This window comes from Oreochromis aureus, linkage group 8, assembly GCF_013358895.1.
Source record: "Oreochromis aureus strain Israel breed Guangdong linkage group 8, ZZ_aureus, whole genome shotgun sequence".
Taxonomy (NCBI): Eukaryota; Metazoa; Chordata; class Actinopteri; order Cichliformes; family Cichlidae; genus Oreochromis; species Oreochromis aureus.
The window spans coordinates 19,835,347-19,851,547 of record NC_052949.1 but is presented as its reverse complement, the minus strand read 5'-3'; the positions used below and the strand labels follow the sequence as shown (position 1 = coordinate 19,851,547).

At 43.7% G+C, this 16,201-nt stretch overlaps 3 protein-coding genes across 6 annotated transcripts; 1 reads left to right on the top strand and 2 right to left on the bottom strand.

The window, feature by feature from the left end:
• Window positions 1-26: 26 nt before the first annotated feature.
• LOC116319825 lies at window positions 27-2,321 on the bottom strand. Its single transcript, XM_031739269.2, has 2 exons — window positions 2,275-2,321; window positions 27-1,021 (listed from the first exon to the last, which is right to left on the bottom strand). The coding sequence occupies exon 2, from the start codon at window positions 1,008-1,010 to the stop codon at window positions 306-308; it is 705 nt and encodes a 234-aa protein (XP_031595129.1). The 5' UTR covers window positions 1,011-1,021; window positions 2,275-2,321; the 3' UTR covers window positions 27-305.
• Window positions 2,322-2,498: 177 nt separating this feature from the next.
• On the bottom strand, window positions 2,499-5,678 carry znf668 (zinc finger protein 668). Its single transcript, XM_031739414.2, has 2 exons — window positions 5,584-5,678; window positions 2,499-4,987 (listed from the first exon to the last, which is right to left on the bottom strand). Exon 2 carries the CDS (start codon window positions 4,977-4,979, stop codon window positions 2,994-2,996), a length of 1,986 nt encoding a protein of 661 aa, XP_031595274.1. The 5' UTR covers window positions 4,980-4,987; window positions 5,584-5,678; the 3' UTR covers window positions 2,499-2,993.
• On the top strand, window positions 5,304-16,113 carry znf646 (zinc finger protein 646). Of its 4 annotated transcripts, none has more exons than XM_039616337.1 (4): window positions 5,304-5,396; window positions 6,776-9,584; window positions 9,808-10,884; window positions 12,420-16,113. In XM_039616337.1, the coding sequence occupies exons 2-4, from the start codon at window positions 6,982-6,984 to the stop codon at window positions 13,312-13,314; spliced, it is 4,575 nt and encodes a 1,524-aa protein (XP_039472271.1). In that variant the 5' UTR covers window positions 5,304-5,396; window positions 6,776-6,981; the 3' UTR covers window positions 13,315-16,113. The 4 variants fall into 4 exon arrangements, with proteins under 4 accessions (XP_039472271.1, XP_039472273.1, XP_039472272.1 ...); XM_039616339.1 differs by lacking the exon at window positions 5,304-5,396 and adding an exon at window positions 5,644-5,717; XM_039616338.1 differs by lacking the exon at window positions 5,304-5,396 and adding an exon at window positions 5,678-5,780.
• Window positions 16,114-16,201: the final 88 nt, after the last annotated feature.

The window sequence follows — 16,201 nt, the reverse complement described above, 5'->3', positions numbered from 1 at the left end:
GTTTGTGCACTGACCAAAGCGCCAAGTAAAAACCTGATTCAGAAACACCACCATGAAGCCAACACCCAGATCCTTTATGTCAGCAAAATATATCTCATAGCACATATTTTTTTTAAAAAACAAAAGTTAACATAATGATGCAACAAAGCAGTTTTTGAGATTTTTATTTCAGTAGTACAATATATGTATAATATTCCTAATTATAACCATATAGCTCTGTTTATAGAGATAGCCTGTTAATTTTGTGTCTTCTATGTAAGCATGCACATTTCATACCCACAGAATATACGCATGGAGTCTGATATTTAAGCGTTGCAGAGGTAGTGGACAATGGAGTAAATGCAAAACAAAACTGAGCAAGCAATGATCATGCCTGAGATAGAAGCTAAAGCATAAATAGACATGCGCTTCTCCGGGGCAGCCCTCAAAATGCAAACATATTTGCAGCCTTCTCTTGTACACGTGTGTTCATCACGGAGCGCGTGGAGGTTCCAATAAAGCAGCAAAAATAAAAAGCAGGCTTCAACCAGAATCCGCAGAGCTATGCTGAGCAGGTAGAAGCCTACGGTGCCCCTGTCTTTGTGGAGATCTATGATCATCTTGCCCCTGCCTTCCGCCGTCGCCACCATCTGAGCTTCCTCTGTCCCCTGAGCCTCCGGCTTCTCATCCGCCTTCATCCTGAAGCTCCTCTTCTGCGCCATTGTGCGGAGGTGGGACGTGAACAACTCCATGAGCAGGACAGAGATGACAACCACGACAAACATGAAGTTCCAAGCCACCATCATGGGCTTGTCGAATCGTTCATTAAAACAGGCTTTTGTGCAGACATCGGGAGTGCTGCTGTTGCAGGTGAAGTCAGTATCCAGTTTGCTGAATGGCAGCTCGGCAAAGAAGAGGACCACAAGTCGGATGCACAGCAGGCCGAACCACAGGGAGCGGCACTTGTAGGTGGCGGTGGCATCCACCGCCGTCCTCAGGATTGGGATGAGGCCCGTTACTATTGCTGCCATTGTCACTGTTCCTGGTAATATAAAAGTCAAGTCAAGTCATCTTGAGTGTACATGTGTGTACATGCAAATATGCACATACATATACAAAAATGTGCACCTTCACACACAAGCACGCATACGAGAACATAAAATACATGTATACATATACACGTGCAAACATCATCCAATGAGATAAAAGACCAGAATAAAAGTGGTGTCAAAGAGATCTGAAAGCCTTTGAAAATAGGTAGGTCTTCAGATTCGATTTGAAGACTTCCAAGGATGAAGAGGATTTTATAAAAGAGGGAAGACTGTTCCCGAGTCTTGGGGTGGCAATGGAGAAAGCCCTGTCACCTCTAGATTTGAACTGGGAGCGTGGAACTAATAAAGCATCTGACTGGAGGAGCGCAGAGTTCGAGTGGGTAGGTGCAGGCTAAGAAGATCTGAAATGTAACCTGGAGCCAAACCGTGGAGAGCTTTAAAAACAAATAATAAAACCTTAAAATCAATTCAATTTTTAACTGGCAGCCAATGTAAAGATGCGAGTAACGGAGTAATACTCTCTCTCTCTTTCTGGTACCCGTCAGGAGCCTTGCGGCTGCATTTTGAACAAGTTGCAGGCAGGACAGGCTTGAGTGACAGATGCCTAAATAGAGTTACAGTAGTCAAGACGTGATGATACGAAGGCATGGATAACAGTTTCCAGATCTTTAGATGACAGGATATTTTTGAGTTTAGAAATGCTCCTGAGTTAGAAAAAACTATATTTTTTGCTTGTCCAGCTTGAGGGCAGAATCAAAAATGAAACCAAGATTTTTTACATGGGGATGTACATTAGCTGATAGTGGGCCCAAGTCGTTTCTTATAAGACTAACAGAGTCTTGCTTACCGAAAATGATAATGTCGGTTTTATCGTGGTTTAATTTGAGAAAGTTCAGAAAGAGGAAGCTGGTGAAACATAAACCCTACTGCCATTAATCTAATTAATAATTAGGTCATAATGAGAGATCAGATCGCTTTTGTGCTAAATTATGGTAGTTAAGTTGTAGATCTTGTAGATCTCATCTCCAAAGTCAATAACCAAGTTTTCCATCTTCAAATGTGCAAACACAGGAAAAACCAACAAACTGCTACAAGTGGACACAGATGCATTATAGTGCATCAAACGTTTTTTTTTTAAAAACACTCATTTTATACATTTACAAATGTCACAGCAAATGCATACAGCTCTGTTTGTGTCTGAGCAATATAACAGGAGTCAAGTAAAGCAGACAGGAGATCTTACCTTGCAGGGTCACAGCCCACTAATGGAACACAATCACTGTGGCTTTGCGTTCAGTCTTTTATGGGTCCAAGAAACATCACGGTCATCAATATATGTGTTAGTTTCTCACCAAACGATCTGCTGACGCGGTCTCACTGAGTTTTTCCTGTACATCGTCATCCTCAACAGTAACAGAAGCACAAAAAAACAGGAACACAACACAAAATGAATCTCCAATTATTACCGATTGTTGCACACACGTTTTTATTGGCATAAAAATGTGATTCCTCTTGGCATTTTTGAATGCCAGCGACCTTTTGCAGCTTGACAAGTTGTTATTTTAGCGACACAGTGAAGCAGTTACAAATTGTTCAGACAAAAGAGATTCAAAAAAACAATTAAAAATGTTTTATAAAAACATGTTTACCATAAAGCCAAGGATTTATTGTTGGTTTCATTTGTTTTCTTTATGGTGGATTTTTTATGAAGAGATTACAACAGATACGACAATTTTATAGTAAGGTACTTATAGTACAGTATACTGTATATTTTAATACATTAACAGATAATACACATAACTGTTTTTAAAAATACTGCAGCAATACAAAACAAAGACCAAATGTTGACAGTTTACATAAAGATAATGTGGTTTTGATGTTTCTGAGGGAAGTTATTTTGAAAAGTCAGACCCATCTAAAAAACAGCTTTAAGGCCACTGGGAATTAAAATCACAGAGAAGCTTAAATTCCCTCTTCTTTGACTAAGTACTCTCGAAGAGACTGAAAAGCGGTGACGGGGACAGTCACGGTCGGGACAGTCAGCGACATGGTGCCGGGCTCGACCGACGAGGGAGAAACGTCGCTGGGGGTCGGAGGAGAAGGCAGGGGGTCTGTGTGAATGATGTTTATGTCAGCGAGCTGCGTGGCAACTGGCGTGGCGTCCGCGTGAGTCCGTAAGTGTTTGCGAAGATAGGCGGCGAACAGGAAGGCTTTGCCACAGTGGGGACAGCTGTGGGGTTTGCTGTTGGAGTGGATCTTCTGGTGCTTGCGCAGTCCCGATTTGTTGAGGAAACTCTTGCCGCAGCTGTCGCAGACGTGCGGCCTCGGCTTGGGATGCTGCTTTTCGTGCTCCTGCAAGTCTGCAAGCTGTGCAAACTCCTCGTGGCAGGTTTTACAGATGTGCGAGCCCAGCGACACAATTTTGGCAACGGAGGACTGGGTGGAGTCAATAGGGTGAAGGTTTTCGTGGGTCTGAACTTCTTCCCAGGTACCAAATGTAGCATCACAGTGAGTACAGGAGAACTGAGGGAGAGTTGTGTGGGCAGTGAAGCCTGAGGGTGACCCAACCTCTGTCTCCTGCTGCTGCTGCTGCTGCTGCTGCTGCTGCTGTTGCTCAGACTGCTCAGCGAGGTGAGTTCGTTCGTGTTTGCGCAGGCTTGAGGACACCACAAATGACTTCAAACACTCCTCGCATTTGAAAGGCCTCTCTCCAGAGTGCACACGCCGGTGCTTGTTGAGGCTGGAGCGCTCAGCAAATGACTTGTCGCACTCTGTGCACATAAATGGCTTCAGACCTGTGTGGACAAGCATGTGGCGCCGCAGGTCCCAGGAAGCTACGAAGGCCTTGTCGCAGCTCTGGCATTTGTACGGGCGCTCTCCAGAGTGAACGCGCTCGTGTACGGCCAGGTCGGCCGGCTGCCGGAACCTCTTGGAGCATTTATCGCAGGGGTAGGGCTTGAATCCCATGTGGGCTCGCTGGTGGCGACGGAAGCTGGAGGGGTCTGAAAACATCTTGCCGCACTGCGGGCAGAGGAACGGCTTCTCACCAGAGTGAGTGCGGAGATGGGACTGATAGGAAGACAGCTGGGTGAAGCCTTTAGTGCACTGCTCGCACTTATAGGGTTTATTCTGCGAGTGGATGCGCTGATGGCAGGCCAGGGAGGAGGAGCGGGAGAAAGCCTTGCCGCAGTCCGAACACAGGTAGGGTTTTTCCCCAGTGTGGGAACGCTCGTGGTTTTTGAGGTCCTTCAGCTCCGTGTACGTTTTGCCGCATTCGTCGCAAGCATACGGTCGATGGCCCTGGTGGTTCCTTCTGTGCTTTCGGAACACTGAGGGGTCAGCAAAGCTCTTCCCACACTCGGCACACAAGTATGGCTTCTCTCCCGTGTGAGAGCGCATGTGCACCTTCAGTTTGGACAGGGTTGGGTAGCTCTTAGAGCACTGACGGCAGGAGTACGGGCGCTCTCCACTGTGCTGTGTCATATGGATCCTGAGGCATATCGCCTGCATGAAGGCCTTGCCGCATTCTGTGCATACAAAAGGTTTCTCCCCAGTGTGAGAGCGGCTGTGGTTACGCAGCTCTGTGGGCGTCTTGTAAGCTTTGTGACAGCTGGGACACTGGAAGGGGCGCTGGGCTGAGTGAGTGCGCTCGTGCTTTGAGAGCTGAGCCTTGCTTGAGAATGTTTTGGCACACTCGGGACACGGGTGCTGCTGCCGTTCCTTCACATGTGCCGACTGCTTGTGGCTCTGCAGAGCTGACAGACTCTTAAAGGCCTCTGTGCACGCAGTGCATTTGAAAAGGGGTTTGGCTTTCGGAGGCCTGCCTCTGCCACGTTTTTTTGCAGGCTGATCCCTCTCCACCTCTTCCTCTCGTTGGCCCTCTTCATCCTGCACAGGAGGGGTGTACTCCGCAGCAAGAGGTGGACTTGCAGGCTGAGCAGAGGCCATCTTTACATCTACAAAAAAAGATGATGGAAAATAATGTCCCGTTTAATAACAATGTAAAAAATAAAGACACATCATTGGCAGCCTGGGATAAAAATTCTTCCACAGACATGAGGGTGTTAAGTCCTATGACTTTTATGGATGTGAAGAGCACAACTTTAATGAAAGTGGGTTTTGAGGGATAAGAAATAATCAGTCACATAATAAAAGAAATATGTGGGTGTGCAGTTAATAACAAAATGGCTGGCATTAGGACCTCAGGGACAATAAGCTAGCCGCTTTAATGCCAAAGGAAGTTGGCGAGGTAATGTCAGAGATCATGGTGCATGAAGATGAACAAGTGGCATGTGCACGACCAGAGAAAAACACCAGAGATCACACCTTAGGGTGATGGTACTACGAACAGCCCGGACGTGTTATGTACGTATACCCCTCCGCTAGCTTTAGCTTCCTAGATATTTTCACTAACTCAAAATGGCTGGCTTTAGGACCGGCTGTACCGATTCACTCCACAGTGCCATCATCATCATCGTTACTGTAAATGTACAGTATGCATTTAGCTAAGTTAGTTGCTTGCGTGTATTAGAAAAACAAAAGTCGATCTTACCGGAATCAGGGCATTAATCGCCGTTCGGTAAAGGGCTTCGTTTACTGTGAGACACGGTGGCTGCCGTTGACTGGCTGTGCGAGGGCGGACGGCTCTAGGACCATGATGACGACAGCTCTTGGAAAGCCAAGCGTGTAATACGTTTAATTATAAAATTTTAATATAACATACATCATAAATGTACTAGACGCCCTCTGGTAAGATACTATAGTCCCAATAAAGTTCGACAATTGTGTGTTAAAATAGAAAGATGCTTGCCCAACTGCTCAACTTAAATGCAAATCTAGCTATTTTAGCTAACCAGTATGTTTTGGGGCGTATTATGTAAGATATTTTATGAATGAACTAAAAATGAACATTCACCTCCTGCTTTTTATTTGCTTAAAAAACAAGTTATCATATTTATTTATTTTATCGCTTGTATCGGTTAGCTGCTGCATCTTGAGCTAGTAGAGTTACTTTTGAGAGGGAATTATTTCTCTGTTGCACATTTCCTGTTTCCTAGCAACAAGCGCAATGTGGAAATGGGGATGGAAGAAAAAAGACAATTGGAAAAAGGGGGGCTGCCCTTTACATAAAAGTGACATTTTTTTTTTAAAAAAAAGCGAGTGAATATATGTCTTTGGTGCCCGCTTGGATTAACTACTCCTGCAGGTATTAAACTCTGTGCACTCGCTGGCCTTTGGAGTTTCGCGTTTAAAAACGCTTTCTGCTGCAATGGGTGCAATGTTTGTTTAGCTAGCCAAGATGATGCTAGCTCATACTCCGCTAATGTTAGCTCACTGCATTTTTAAACCATTAATATTTAAGTTGCTTCCTCAACCTAAAAACTCAATGAGAGCGTGCATAATCCGATCCGTTTTTGATCATAATGTGGAGAGTGATGCGGATTTACAGTGTCAGTACATTTGCATTGACAGGCGTTGTTTTCCTGGTGTATTGACATAGCTAGTTCAGTTAGCCTGATGGTGCAGAGGTGTAGCAAAACCTGTCAGACTGTTTACACTCCGCTATTACGTCTTCCCTCATGCATATTGACTACTGGTAGTAACGCATTAAATCTGTAGTATAGTTACCTAAAAGTTTGTACTTTTCATTTGTATGATTTTAATAGTAATGACTTATCTGCGGCGTCCTAAAGTGTCTAGTTTGACGTGCTTCATAAAACTAATACTGTTTCTGCTCTCTGCAGTTCCATTTGCCTGGATTCTTCAAATTCAGCTCACTCCAATGATCTGATGGGACCAGTTTTTGACATATTTCTGTGGCTATATCCCATAGAGAGTCCTCGCATCATATTATAAAGAACTGCCTTCTTTTTATGTGGATAAGAAAGACATCTAATGCATTTCCGCCCTACTTTGTGTCTGGCACACTTAATTCAGTCCATATCTTGTGATGGCTTTGCAAGACCATGGCAGGACAACAGGTTTTCCTTGCAAACAGTGTGGTATGGTGTGTCCCAGTATGCCCAGTCTAGTCGAACATATGGAGTGCCATCAGGAGCGAGATGAAGAACGCAAGTTTAAATGTGATGAATGTGGACGTGGTTATAGGCATGCTGGTAGCCTAACTAACCACAAAAAGACTCACGAAGTAGGTTCTTTTCAGTGTAATATATGTGGAAAAGAAAACTCTAATGCCTCGGCCCTGAAGAGTCATCTCCGGAGCCACACTTCCCTTAAAAAGTATTCCTGTGCGGAATGTGGAAAAGCTTTTCGCCTGGCAACGCAGCTGGCTACACATCAGAGGGTTCATCTTGCCAGACAAGCAAAAGAGCAGTCATATCGGAAGGTGGACACGGAATATTCCTCATATAAAAACAGACATGAACTTGAAAACAATCACCCACATCATCTTAGTGAGCGCTTGGCCAGCGTTGGGATTTCCACAGTCAATGGCCCATCTGAGGACAAGGCTGAGATTGTTTATAATGTACAATCGGAGACCTCAGAGGATGCAGTAAATCGACCATTCAGGTGTGATTTATGTGACAAGTCATACATACACCATCGAAGCCTGACCAACCATAAAAAGACTCACCAAGTGGGAACGTTTGAGTGCACAGTATGTTTCAAACTGTTCAGTAACATGGCTGCCCTTTACAGCCATCAGCGAACACACAAGGCAAGAAGCGGGACTGACCCCACTTCGACAGGTGGGTCATACGCAGGCACACCTCTTGACCAGTTTTCACCTCAGAGCCAAGATGCTCCAGTAAACTTTTGTCATTTATGTCAGGTACTTTTCCCAAACAATGAGGAGTTCCAGGAACACATCCAAATGCATAACTCTTCATCTCTGTCATTTGGTCTTCAAGATCCATTGTCAGAGAGCCACAGTGTATCATATGAAAATAGTATTGCTTCACCCGAGTCCAACTTTTATGCTTCTCCTATAAACAATATTCCTCCAGTGTCATCAATGGATAATCATGGAGACTTTGATACACAAGAGAAGATTAGAAGTAACGGTCACATGTACTCTGACTGCTCCAGTAATCAAACCCCATCGTCCAATAGCACTCAGGGAGATCCCCCAATCATGGACACAAACACTCTCAGTCCTACCCTGATGCCCACACAAAACAATTGCAATGCACCTGAAATTGAAGAGACTTCAACTGTAGATTCTGATGAGCGTCCCTTCAAGTGTCAGATCTGCGGTAAAAGCTACCGGCACTCTGGGAGCCTCATCAACCACAAAAGGTCACATCAGGTTGGGATTTACCAGTGTTCCATCTGCAGGAAGAATTACCCTCACCTGGCAGCCCTCAAAAGTCATCTTCGCCTCCACAAAGCTCAGCCGTCTTCTTTTAACCTCAGTGCTGAGGGAGACTGGCTCTCCTCAGAGCCTCTGACTTTAGATAACCAGCAGGGCTGCTTCTCCTCCCAGGATGAAGAAGAGAGCAGTGCTCATCCTGTGCTTTGTATGGATCAGGAGAACGGAATTGATGGCAGCAATGGAGCACTGTACCACGAGCAGTTTAATCAGGACTTCTCCCAGGATATGACTGTGCATCTACCTCACAATGAACACCTGATGCAGAGGCACATGTGTGCAGACTGTGGTGAGACATTTGCAGATATTGCAGGGATTAAGTCTCACAGCTGCCCATTGCTGCATCAGCAACATAACACTACTAATGGTGACTATGACAACAGTTTAAACTTCCAGGTCAGTAATGGCCATTGTGAAGTTGGAAATCCAGGAATTAATGTTGAGTTCCAGGGTCTGAATGCTAGCCACAACCAAAGTCACTTTGAACAAAATTTCCAAGAAAATGTTGGAAGTGAACGGCTGAACAGTGGCCAAGAAGATGTTAACACAGATGAGGAAGATGATGGTGACCTTTATCAGTGCTCCATATGTGGCAACAGCTACACAACCATGAGGGCTCTCAGGAGCCATCTCCGAGGGCACACACAATCCCACGGCACTCCTGCAAGCTCAGGTCCTTCTTCCACGTCCTCTCATGAAGATTTGAAAGATGAGGAGTCAGGAGAAATGATGATCTGTAGTACATGTGGGGAAAGTTTTGCCAATCAGCAAGACTTGATTGCTCATCAGCTTGTGCACAATCAGGACCAGGTCGATAATGTTAAACCTTTCCATGTGAATAATGATGTTTCTGAAAGCAAGGAGGAAGCGCAAAACATCATCTGTGGGAGCTGTGGTATCTTTTGCACCAGCTACCATCATCTTGAGAACCACAACTGCACAGCTGAGAGGAAACAGGAGTTAGTGGACAGCAAGGAGGAAGTGAAAGTAAACAAGGTTGCCCAGCACCAAGACACGGGTGCTGACAAAGACATGGTCAATACTGAGAAACGTCAATACAAGTGTGATCAGTGTGGCCGGTCATACAGGCACGCTGGCTCCCTCCTCAACCACAAAAAGTCACACAAAACGGGTGTCTTCAGATGTCTCGTCTGCCAAAAACGCTTCTACAACCTGCTGGCCCTTAAAAATCATCAGAGATCCCACTTTGATATTAAGAGGTTAGTTTGGCATGAATGCACACTATTAATACTGTTAATTAATATTATACATAATCCGTGCTTGGTGGGAAGAAGTGATTAAAAACAAAGCATTGCCTGTAGGGTCTGATTTGTGTTTTTGTCTGTCACAGAAGTGTTCTGTCATTGTGGCTTTACTTGTTGTGGAGATTGTGCCCAGTTTTTCAAACATAGAATTAACTGTAACCCTTGTCTCCTCCCTTAGGCATACTTGTCATGAGTGTGGGAAAGCTTTCAAAATTCAGAAGCAGCTACTGAATCACCTGAGAAGGCACAAAGAGAACCAAGCCAAAATCCAGGAACTCAACAGCCAGATCCAGGCCCTTATGCAGATGAATGGGACCAGGTCAGGTGGAGGAATGCAGCCCGTAGCTTCAGATGCCAATCAGGATTGTAATTCTGCTCTGCGCTGCAAGGAGCCGACTGAAGAAAGAGAAACACAGACAAAGTCGGAGATGTCAGTGAAATTGGAGGATGCAGGTGACCGACGACCTTTTGCCTGTGACCAGTGTGGTCGCACGTATCGCCATGCAGGAAGTTTGGTTAACCATAGAAACTCTCATAAAACAGGTCAATATTGCTGCTCTGTTTGCAACAACACTTACACCAACCAGCTAGCAATGAAGAACCACTTACGCACCCACTTTGCATATAAAAGGCACTCTTGCCAAAACTGTGGAAAGGGCTTTAGAGGAAGGAAGCAGCTTTTAGCTCATGTCTGTGGAGACCTCAGAAAAGATAGGTCTGGAGTCAGAAGGGGCCTAAAATCTAAAGCCTTTAAGTGTAAGGAATGTAAGCAGGCCCTTTTCTCTGCAGACCAGCTGGCAGCCCACACCTGTGATCAACCTTCGGGTAGCAGGGAAGCAGATTTAAATACGTCTCCAAATAAAGAGGAGCGACCTTTCAGGTGCAACATATGTAATCGCAGCTATCGCCATGCAGGCTCACTGTTGAATCACAAAAATACCCACAAGACAGGGCACTACTGTTGCAACTTCTGTTCTAAGCCCTTCACTAATCCCATGGCTCTGCGCAATCACACACGCATCCACACGCAGAAGAAGAAATACGTGTGTCTCACATGTGGAAAGGCCTTCCGTCTCGCCAGCATCCTGCACAATCACCAGAGGGTCCACAATCGGGCTGTGAATCACTTTAGCTGCTCTTCATGTGGGAAAAGCTTCCAGGGCAGGTCTGGCTTGAAGAGGCACCGCTGCCGCAGAGGTCAGGAGAACGCAGGATCTGGAGTCCAGCAGTCAGAGAGAGGAGACAAGTGTTTCATGTAAGTCTTTTTCTATTAATTACTATTGGAGTGGTTTTCTAATTCTTTCACTTGTTGAATTTTTTTTTGGGGGGGGGGGTCATTTTGATAAAGCCTGACTTTGGCCAGACTGATACGTTATCCCCTGCTAAACTGATGCAGACAAAGCTGGGATTTTTTTCATGCATATGGACTAAGCAACTTGTGTTTGCATGAGAAACAACATTACTGCAACAAAGTTTGCTAAAGAGTTTTAACAGCTTCATTTTTAAGTATGAGTGCTAACAGCAGCCATGGCTAGAAGCATTTTGTTTTGAAGTTGTGCATAAATTTAATTGTAAAACCTATCCCATTCTTGTTAACCTGATATCATTTTGGAGGTCAGATGTCATTGTGACATTGTTTAGCTACAACTAGAGAATTCTTTCAATAATTATGATCAGAAATATACAAAATGTTTAAAATGATAAATTTATGAATGTTCATATCCAAAAGGTTAAGGCTGGACAGTCTCTTTTTTTTCTTTTTTCTTTTTTTTTTTTTTTGAAACACTCTTTCATCAATAGCCATGAGTACCATTCACAGAGTTGGGGAATGACTGCAATCACAGCATTGTGAGATGGTGAAAGATGTACCCTTATGCATCCTCCTCAATTTAGAGATGGTCTTTCCCTTTTCACATAAATGGCCCCCTTGACTTGGTTTCCCTGATGAAGGAATCACAGCAATCCTCCTGACACTTAACAGCGTACACTACATTATTCTGTTTGTGTCAGGGGACCCAATCCTTGAGATGGACCTATTGTTCGTGTTTTGGGATTTGAAAGCCACAGAGACGCGGTGTTTAGAGAAAATGCGTCTAAGATGTTCCGATACTCCTGACACATAAGGGATCACTAAGGGTGTTTGCTTAGGCAGCAGCTGATCTCTCCTGGATCGCCTGGAGCATACTTTAGGTAGCTTACCACATTTACTCAGGGCCTTCTTGATATGATGTTCTTCTGCTTCCCAGCTGCTGTATCTGTGGGGGTGATTTCAGTCATTATGCAAATGTCCTGTTTGAAAAGGTTGGGGAAACCTGCAGTCAGCTGAGACTGAAGAAGCCACTTGGATGACTGACAAAACATTTCTCACACTGAAAATGCTACGTCCAAATGAACAGAATCAACTTTTGGGGATTTCCTTACCTGGATGATTGATAGTGCATCAAGGTTAAGGTTGATTGATGTGATGTTCCAAAAGTTTTGGACTGAAAGTACGGTGAGACCAGTGGGAGAGGGGGAAAAAAAGCTGAGCACTGAGAGCTTTTTTGCAACACTTTGCTTCATAGGATTTGTGTGAAAAATAGAAAAGCTGCTGCCTGTGGGCTTAGGCTATAACTTGTCTGGTTAATAAAGGTATGCAGTCATGAGACAGTAATTCTAATTTGATTCTGCAATGTACCGAACATTAAGTATAATGTCACAAATAGTTTTATAAATCATTCACTGTTGGTTAACGTGTTTTGAGTTGCAGTGTCCTGTTGTTTTTTAATTTGTAATTATTTCTTGCTGCAGGTGTGACTTGTGTGGGCGCTCCTATCGCCATGCTGGCTCCCTTCTCAATCATAAAAAGACACACTCCGAAAACCTCCACCACTGCACCTTGTGTCTCCAAACATTTCCCGATCCTGTCACTCTGCAGATACACTCCCAGATGAGGCGTCACTGCTGCCCCGAGTGTGGCAAGACCTTCTGTCTGGTCACCCACCTGCAGAGTCACATGGAGGTGCACTCAAAGGATCAGGTTGTGGTCTGCAGCTTGTGCCAGCAGAGCTTTCCCGACGCAGCCAGCTATCAGGAGCACCATAACATGCACCATGCGGCTCAGGACCACTACCAACAAGACCAGGATGAAGCTATAGATAACAACCTCTGCTGGGCCTCAGGAGTCAGGCAGTCCATGGGAATGGGAGGGATGCACAGTGAAGTTCCACCACCTTTGTCCCATATTCCAGGAAGCATTCCTAATTCAGAAAAGAACAACGACACTTCTGCGACAGAGGAGAAGAGCCACGTCTGCGAGCACTGTGGGCGTACTTACCGTCACGCCGGCTCCCTCCTCAACCACAAGAACAGCCACAAGACGGGCTCCTTCTTCTGCTCAGTGTGCCAGAAGGAGTTCACCAACCTGATGGCCCTGAAGAACCACCGGCGCATTCACACAGAGCCAAAGCGCTACCAGTGCCTGGAGTGTGGGAAGGCGTTCCGGGTGTCCACTCAGCTCATATGTCACCGAAGGATACACACCAAAGAGAAGCCTTTTGCCTGCCTGCTGTGCGACAAGAGCTTTTCCAGCAAATCCAACCTGCGGCACCATCAGAAAATGCACCAGAACACCCAGACCTTCGACTCCTCATTTAACATGGATGCTAATGCATTTATGGACCTAGACATGGGGTCCTTTCTTTAAAGAAGTACTAAAGAGCATATAAAGAAGAGGACATATGGTCCTCATATGCTTGTGTTATTTATCCCTCTATCAGTAATTGTAAAACAGTATTTTTTTTTCAGAAAGTGCTCCTTGGTTCTAACAGATGCTCCTTTGAAGATACGCACATTTCATCACTGACTTCCAGTCTTACCTCCAAAAGAAAAAAAAAAACAAAACAGATGGTGACATCAATGGGACGTCTCCAGAGGGATTGTCAGTCAGCTTTTAATAAGGCCTGAATGTTTCCCATGGATACACGGGATCCCTTAAAACGGGGCAGGTGATGAAAACATTAGTATTCGCTCATTCCTCAATGATGAACCAGCCAACCAAAGTGAACAGAGAAGGTTCATGTAAGAACATAAAGCTGATGACACATTTTTGTACAACAGTACTGTTATAACTCTCGCTATTGTGTTCAGTGCCTCTGTGAGTTCCCTAGGAAACTAAATATACAAACTGTATATAACTCTGAATCTTTTTGTTAGCTCTGCCATCAGTGTTGAGGGACTGCTCGCCTTCCTTTGGGATCTCATATCGGGCAGGCCGGTTAATTTTAAGTCAAATACCTCTGGGTGTGTTTAAAGGTCAAAGTGATTAACTGAAACCATATTACGAAATAAATAGTCGTACTGCTAATAATATTCAATATTCACATTCACGCCGAGTGACATCGTATGCTAAAATGGATGTATTTATTAATTTATTCTTATTTTTATTTGCATATTTTATTAGGAAGAACTTTTTCTGAATGTTGTAAAAGCTGTCTTCTAAAACTCATGTAGCCTTTGAGGGATTTCTCATCAGTCGATTGGTTACTCATTAATTTTCAGAACAGGCAGGATCGAGCGAGCCAAGGATGGTGTGTTATTGTTAGCACTCAGGGTTAACCTTTAAAAGGAATGTACCTGATGTGTAATACATTCTAGAAAATCTGTTTCTGAACTGAGCATAGTTGTTTTTGGGTTGTTGGTTTTTGTTTCCCCATCTTTGAAAAGCATCAGTCACGTTTCAGTGCCAGTGCCTAAAACGTACATTGATTGTAGCAGTTTGATGTGAACAAACCTCCTCTCACTGATCGTTATACTGTAAACTTCCTTTCCTTTTTTTAATGGTAAATTTAATTTAATTGTAAATTTATTTAATGTATCTTTGGACCTGGATCTCCTCAGTTCTAGTTAAACTTTCATTAAAACAGTCAGCACTAGCATTGTACCCATGCTTATAGAAACGGGCAACAAATTAAAGGAGAAACCAACATGATAGCCCAAGTTCCTGACACCATCATTTTTATCCTCATCAAACCATTCAGTGACCCCACCCACACCCACCCCTGTTGGTGCAGTATAACGCATCCCCTCTAAAGTAACAAGAAGACCCAGACATACCAGAAATATTGCCCACCACTTTATATGAATGAGACTGGATCCCTCTGCTGCAGGGATATTTTATTTTTCCTTTTTTTCGCCTGTCTCTCTGCGGCCATAATGCCTCATTTCTACTAAGCACAATTATTAAAATACAAACTTACCAGAGCTTTATTTATAGTGAGCAACCGGTTTCATATTTACTGTTCATGTGCAATTATTTTTTTGTATTATTCTTGGTCAAGTTGTGTAATGTGCCTGTTTTGTTCTGTTTTTTCTCTTTGTTTTCTTACAACTCAAACGTCTATCAAAAGTAGACACGCAGGATCTAACAGGTTTTTTTTTTTCTTTCTTTTTGTTTGGCACTGGTCACGAAAGCATGAAATACCTCGAACGCCCTGCCTACCTGACAGACTGCTACATAAATGCCTCATACAGCTTATCAGTAGAGAATACACTGTAATCGCACGGATGAAGCATCAGATTTAGGGCTTTTAGTTTGTGCAGACAGTTTCCTCCTCATTGCGGTCGTCTGTTTGCAGTTTGTGGTTTTCAGATTTATATTTGCACATGTGTAGACGACACTTGTAGCCTAAGGAGGGCCGTGTTGACAAGCGACAAGTCGGCTGCTCGATGAATCACCTCAGCTAGTGTGCGGGTCGTAACGTTTTAAGCAATATGCTGAAAGTATTGTTTCAGTGCACGAGTCGAGCACGTCTCATTTGTCTTAACCGTTGTATGGAGTCGAGCAGCATCGGATTCAGTATACTGATTCTAATATCACAGCTTGCCTTGTGCCATCTTGTTACATTTTTTTAAAGTCATTGTGTAACAATCGTAATGATTTAACTGACATCACTGTCAGATTTCTTTTTTTTTTGTATGCTACAGTAGCCTGTAAGATGTCAAACGATACATGCACACTTGAGTTAAACTGACTTGTTTTTGCACCACATTCTCGGTCTCACCTCATTTGGCACTTAACCTTTCGCACTGATCTGTCATTGATCACTATCACAGTCTGCTGTTGTGGTTTGTGTTTAATTTCAGAGCGCTGTATATATTAGAACGAAGATGATGATTGGATCTCTGTAAATTTATTTAATGTTTTTTTTTGTTTTTTTGCATTTTCTTCAACAGAACAAAACTGCTAGATTAGCTATTGTGTAATAAAAAAACATATACCACATGTTCTCATTTATTGGATTTCAGTGTTAAAATATATATCTGCTTAGTATTTAATTAATATTTATATAACTATTTTGTCACTCTAAAGCGTAGATTTTTACTTCTTTGTTAGAATTTAGTTTAGAAAAAATGAGAAAATTATTTAAATTTAGGTGAAATAAATTAAAAGACTTGGGAAAAAAAATGTGTTTGTTGTCCAAGTTTTTACACTGGGCTGCTGAAGGTTTAAGTATTTTTCCGATGGCCGCCCCTCCCTGAGCCTGGGTCTGCCGGGTTTCTTCCTGTTAAAAGGGAGTTTTTCCTCCCCACTG

Excerpts from the sequence above, each read along its gene's own strand:
- LOC116319825 (XM_031739269.2), bottom strand. The coding sequence starts at position 1,010 with ATGGCAGCAATAGTAACGGGCCTCATCCCAATCCTGAGGACGGCGGTG.
- znf668 (XM_031739414.2), bottom strand. The coding sequence starts at position 4,979 with ATGGCCTCTGCTCAGCCTGCAAGTCCACCTCTTGCTGCGGAGTACACC.
- znf646 (XM_039616337.1), top strand. The coding sequence starts at position 6,982 with ATGGCTTTGCAAGACCATGGCAGGACAACAGGTTTTCCTTGCAAACAG. Across the intron at positions 9,585-9,807 it reads TCCCACTTTGATATTAAGAG|GCATACTTGTCATGAGTGTG; the intron begins GTTAGTTTGGCA and ends CTCCTCCCTTAG. Across the intron at positions 10,885-12,419 it reads AGAGGAGACAAGTGTTTCAT|GTGTGACTTGTGTGGGCGCT; the intron begins GTAAGTCTTTTT and ends TTCTTGCTGCAG.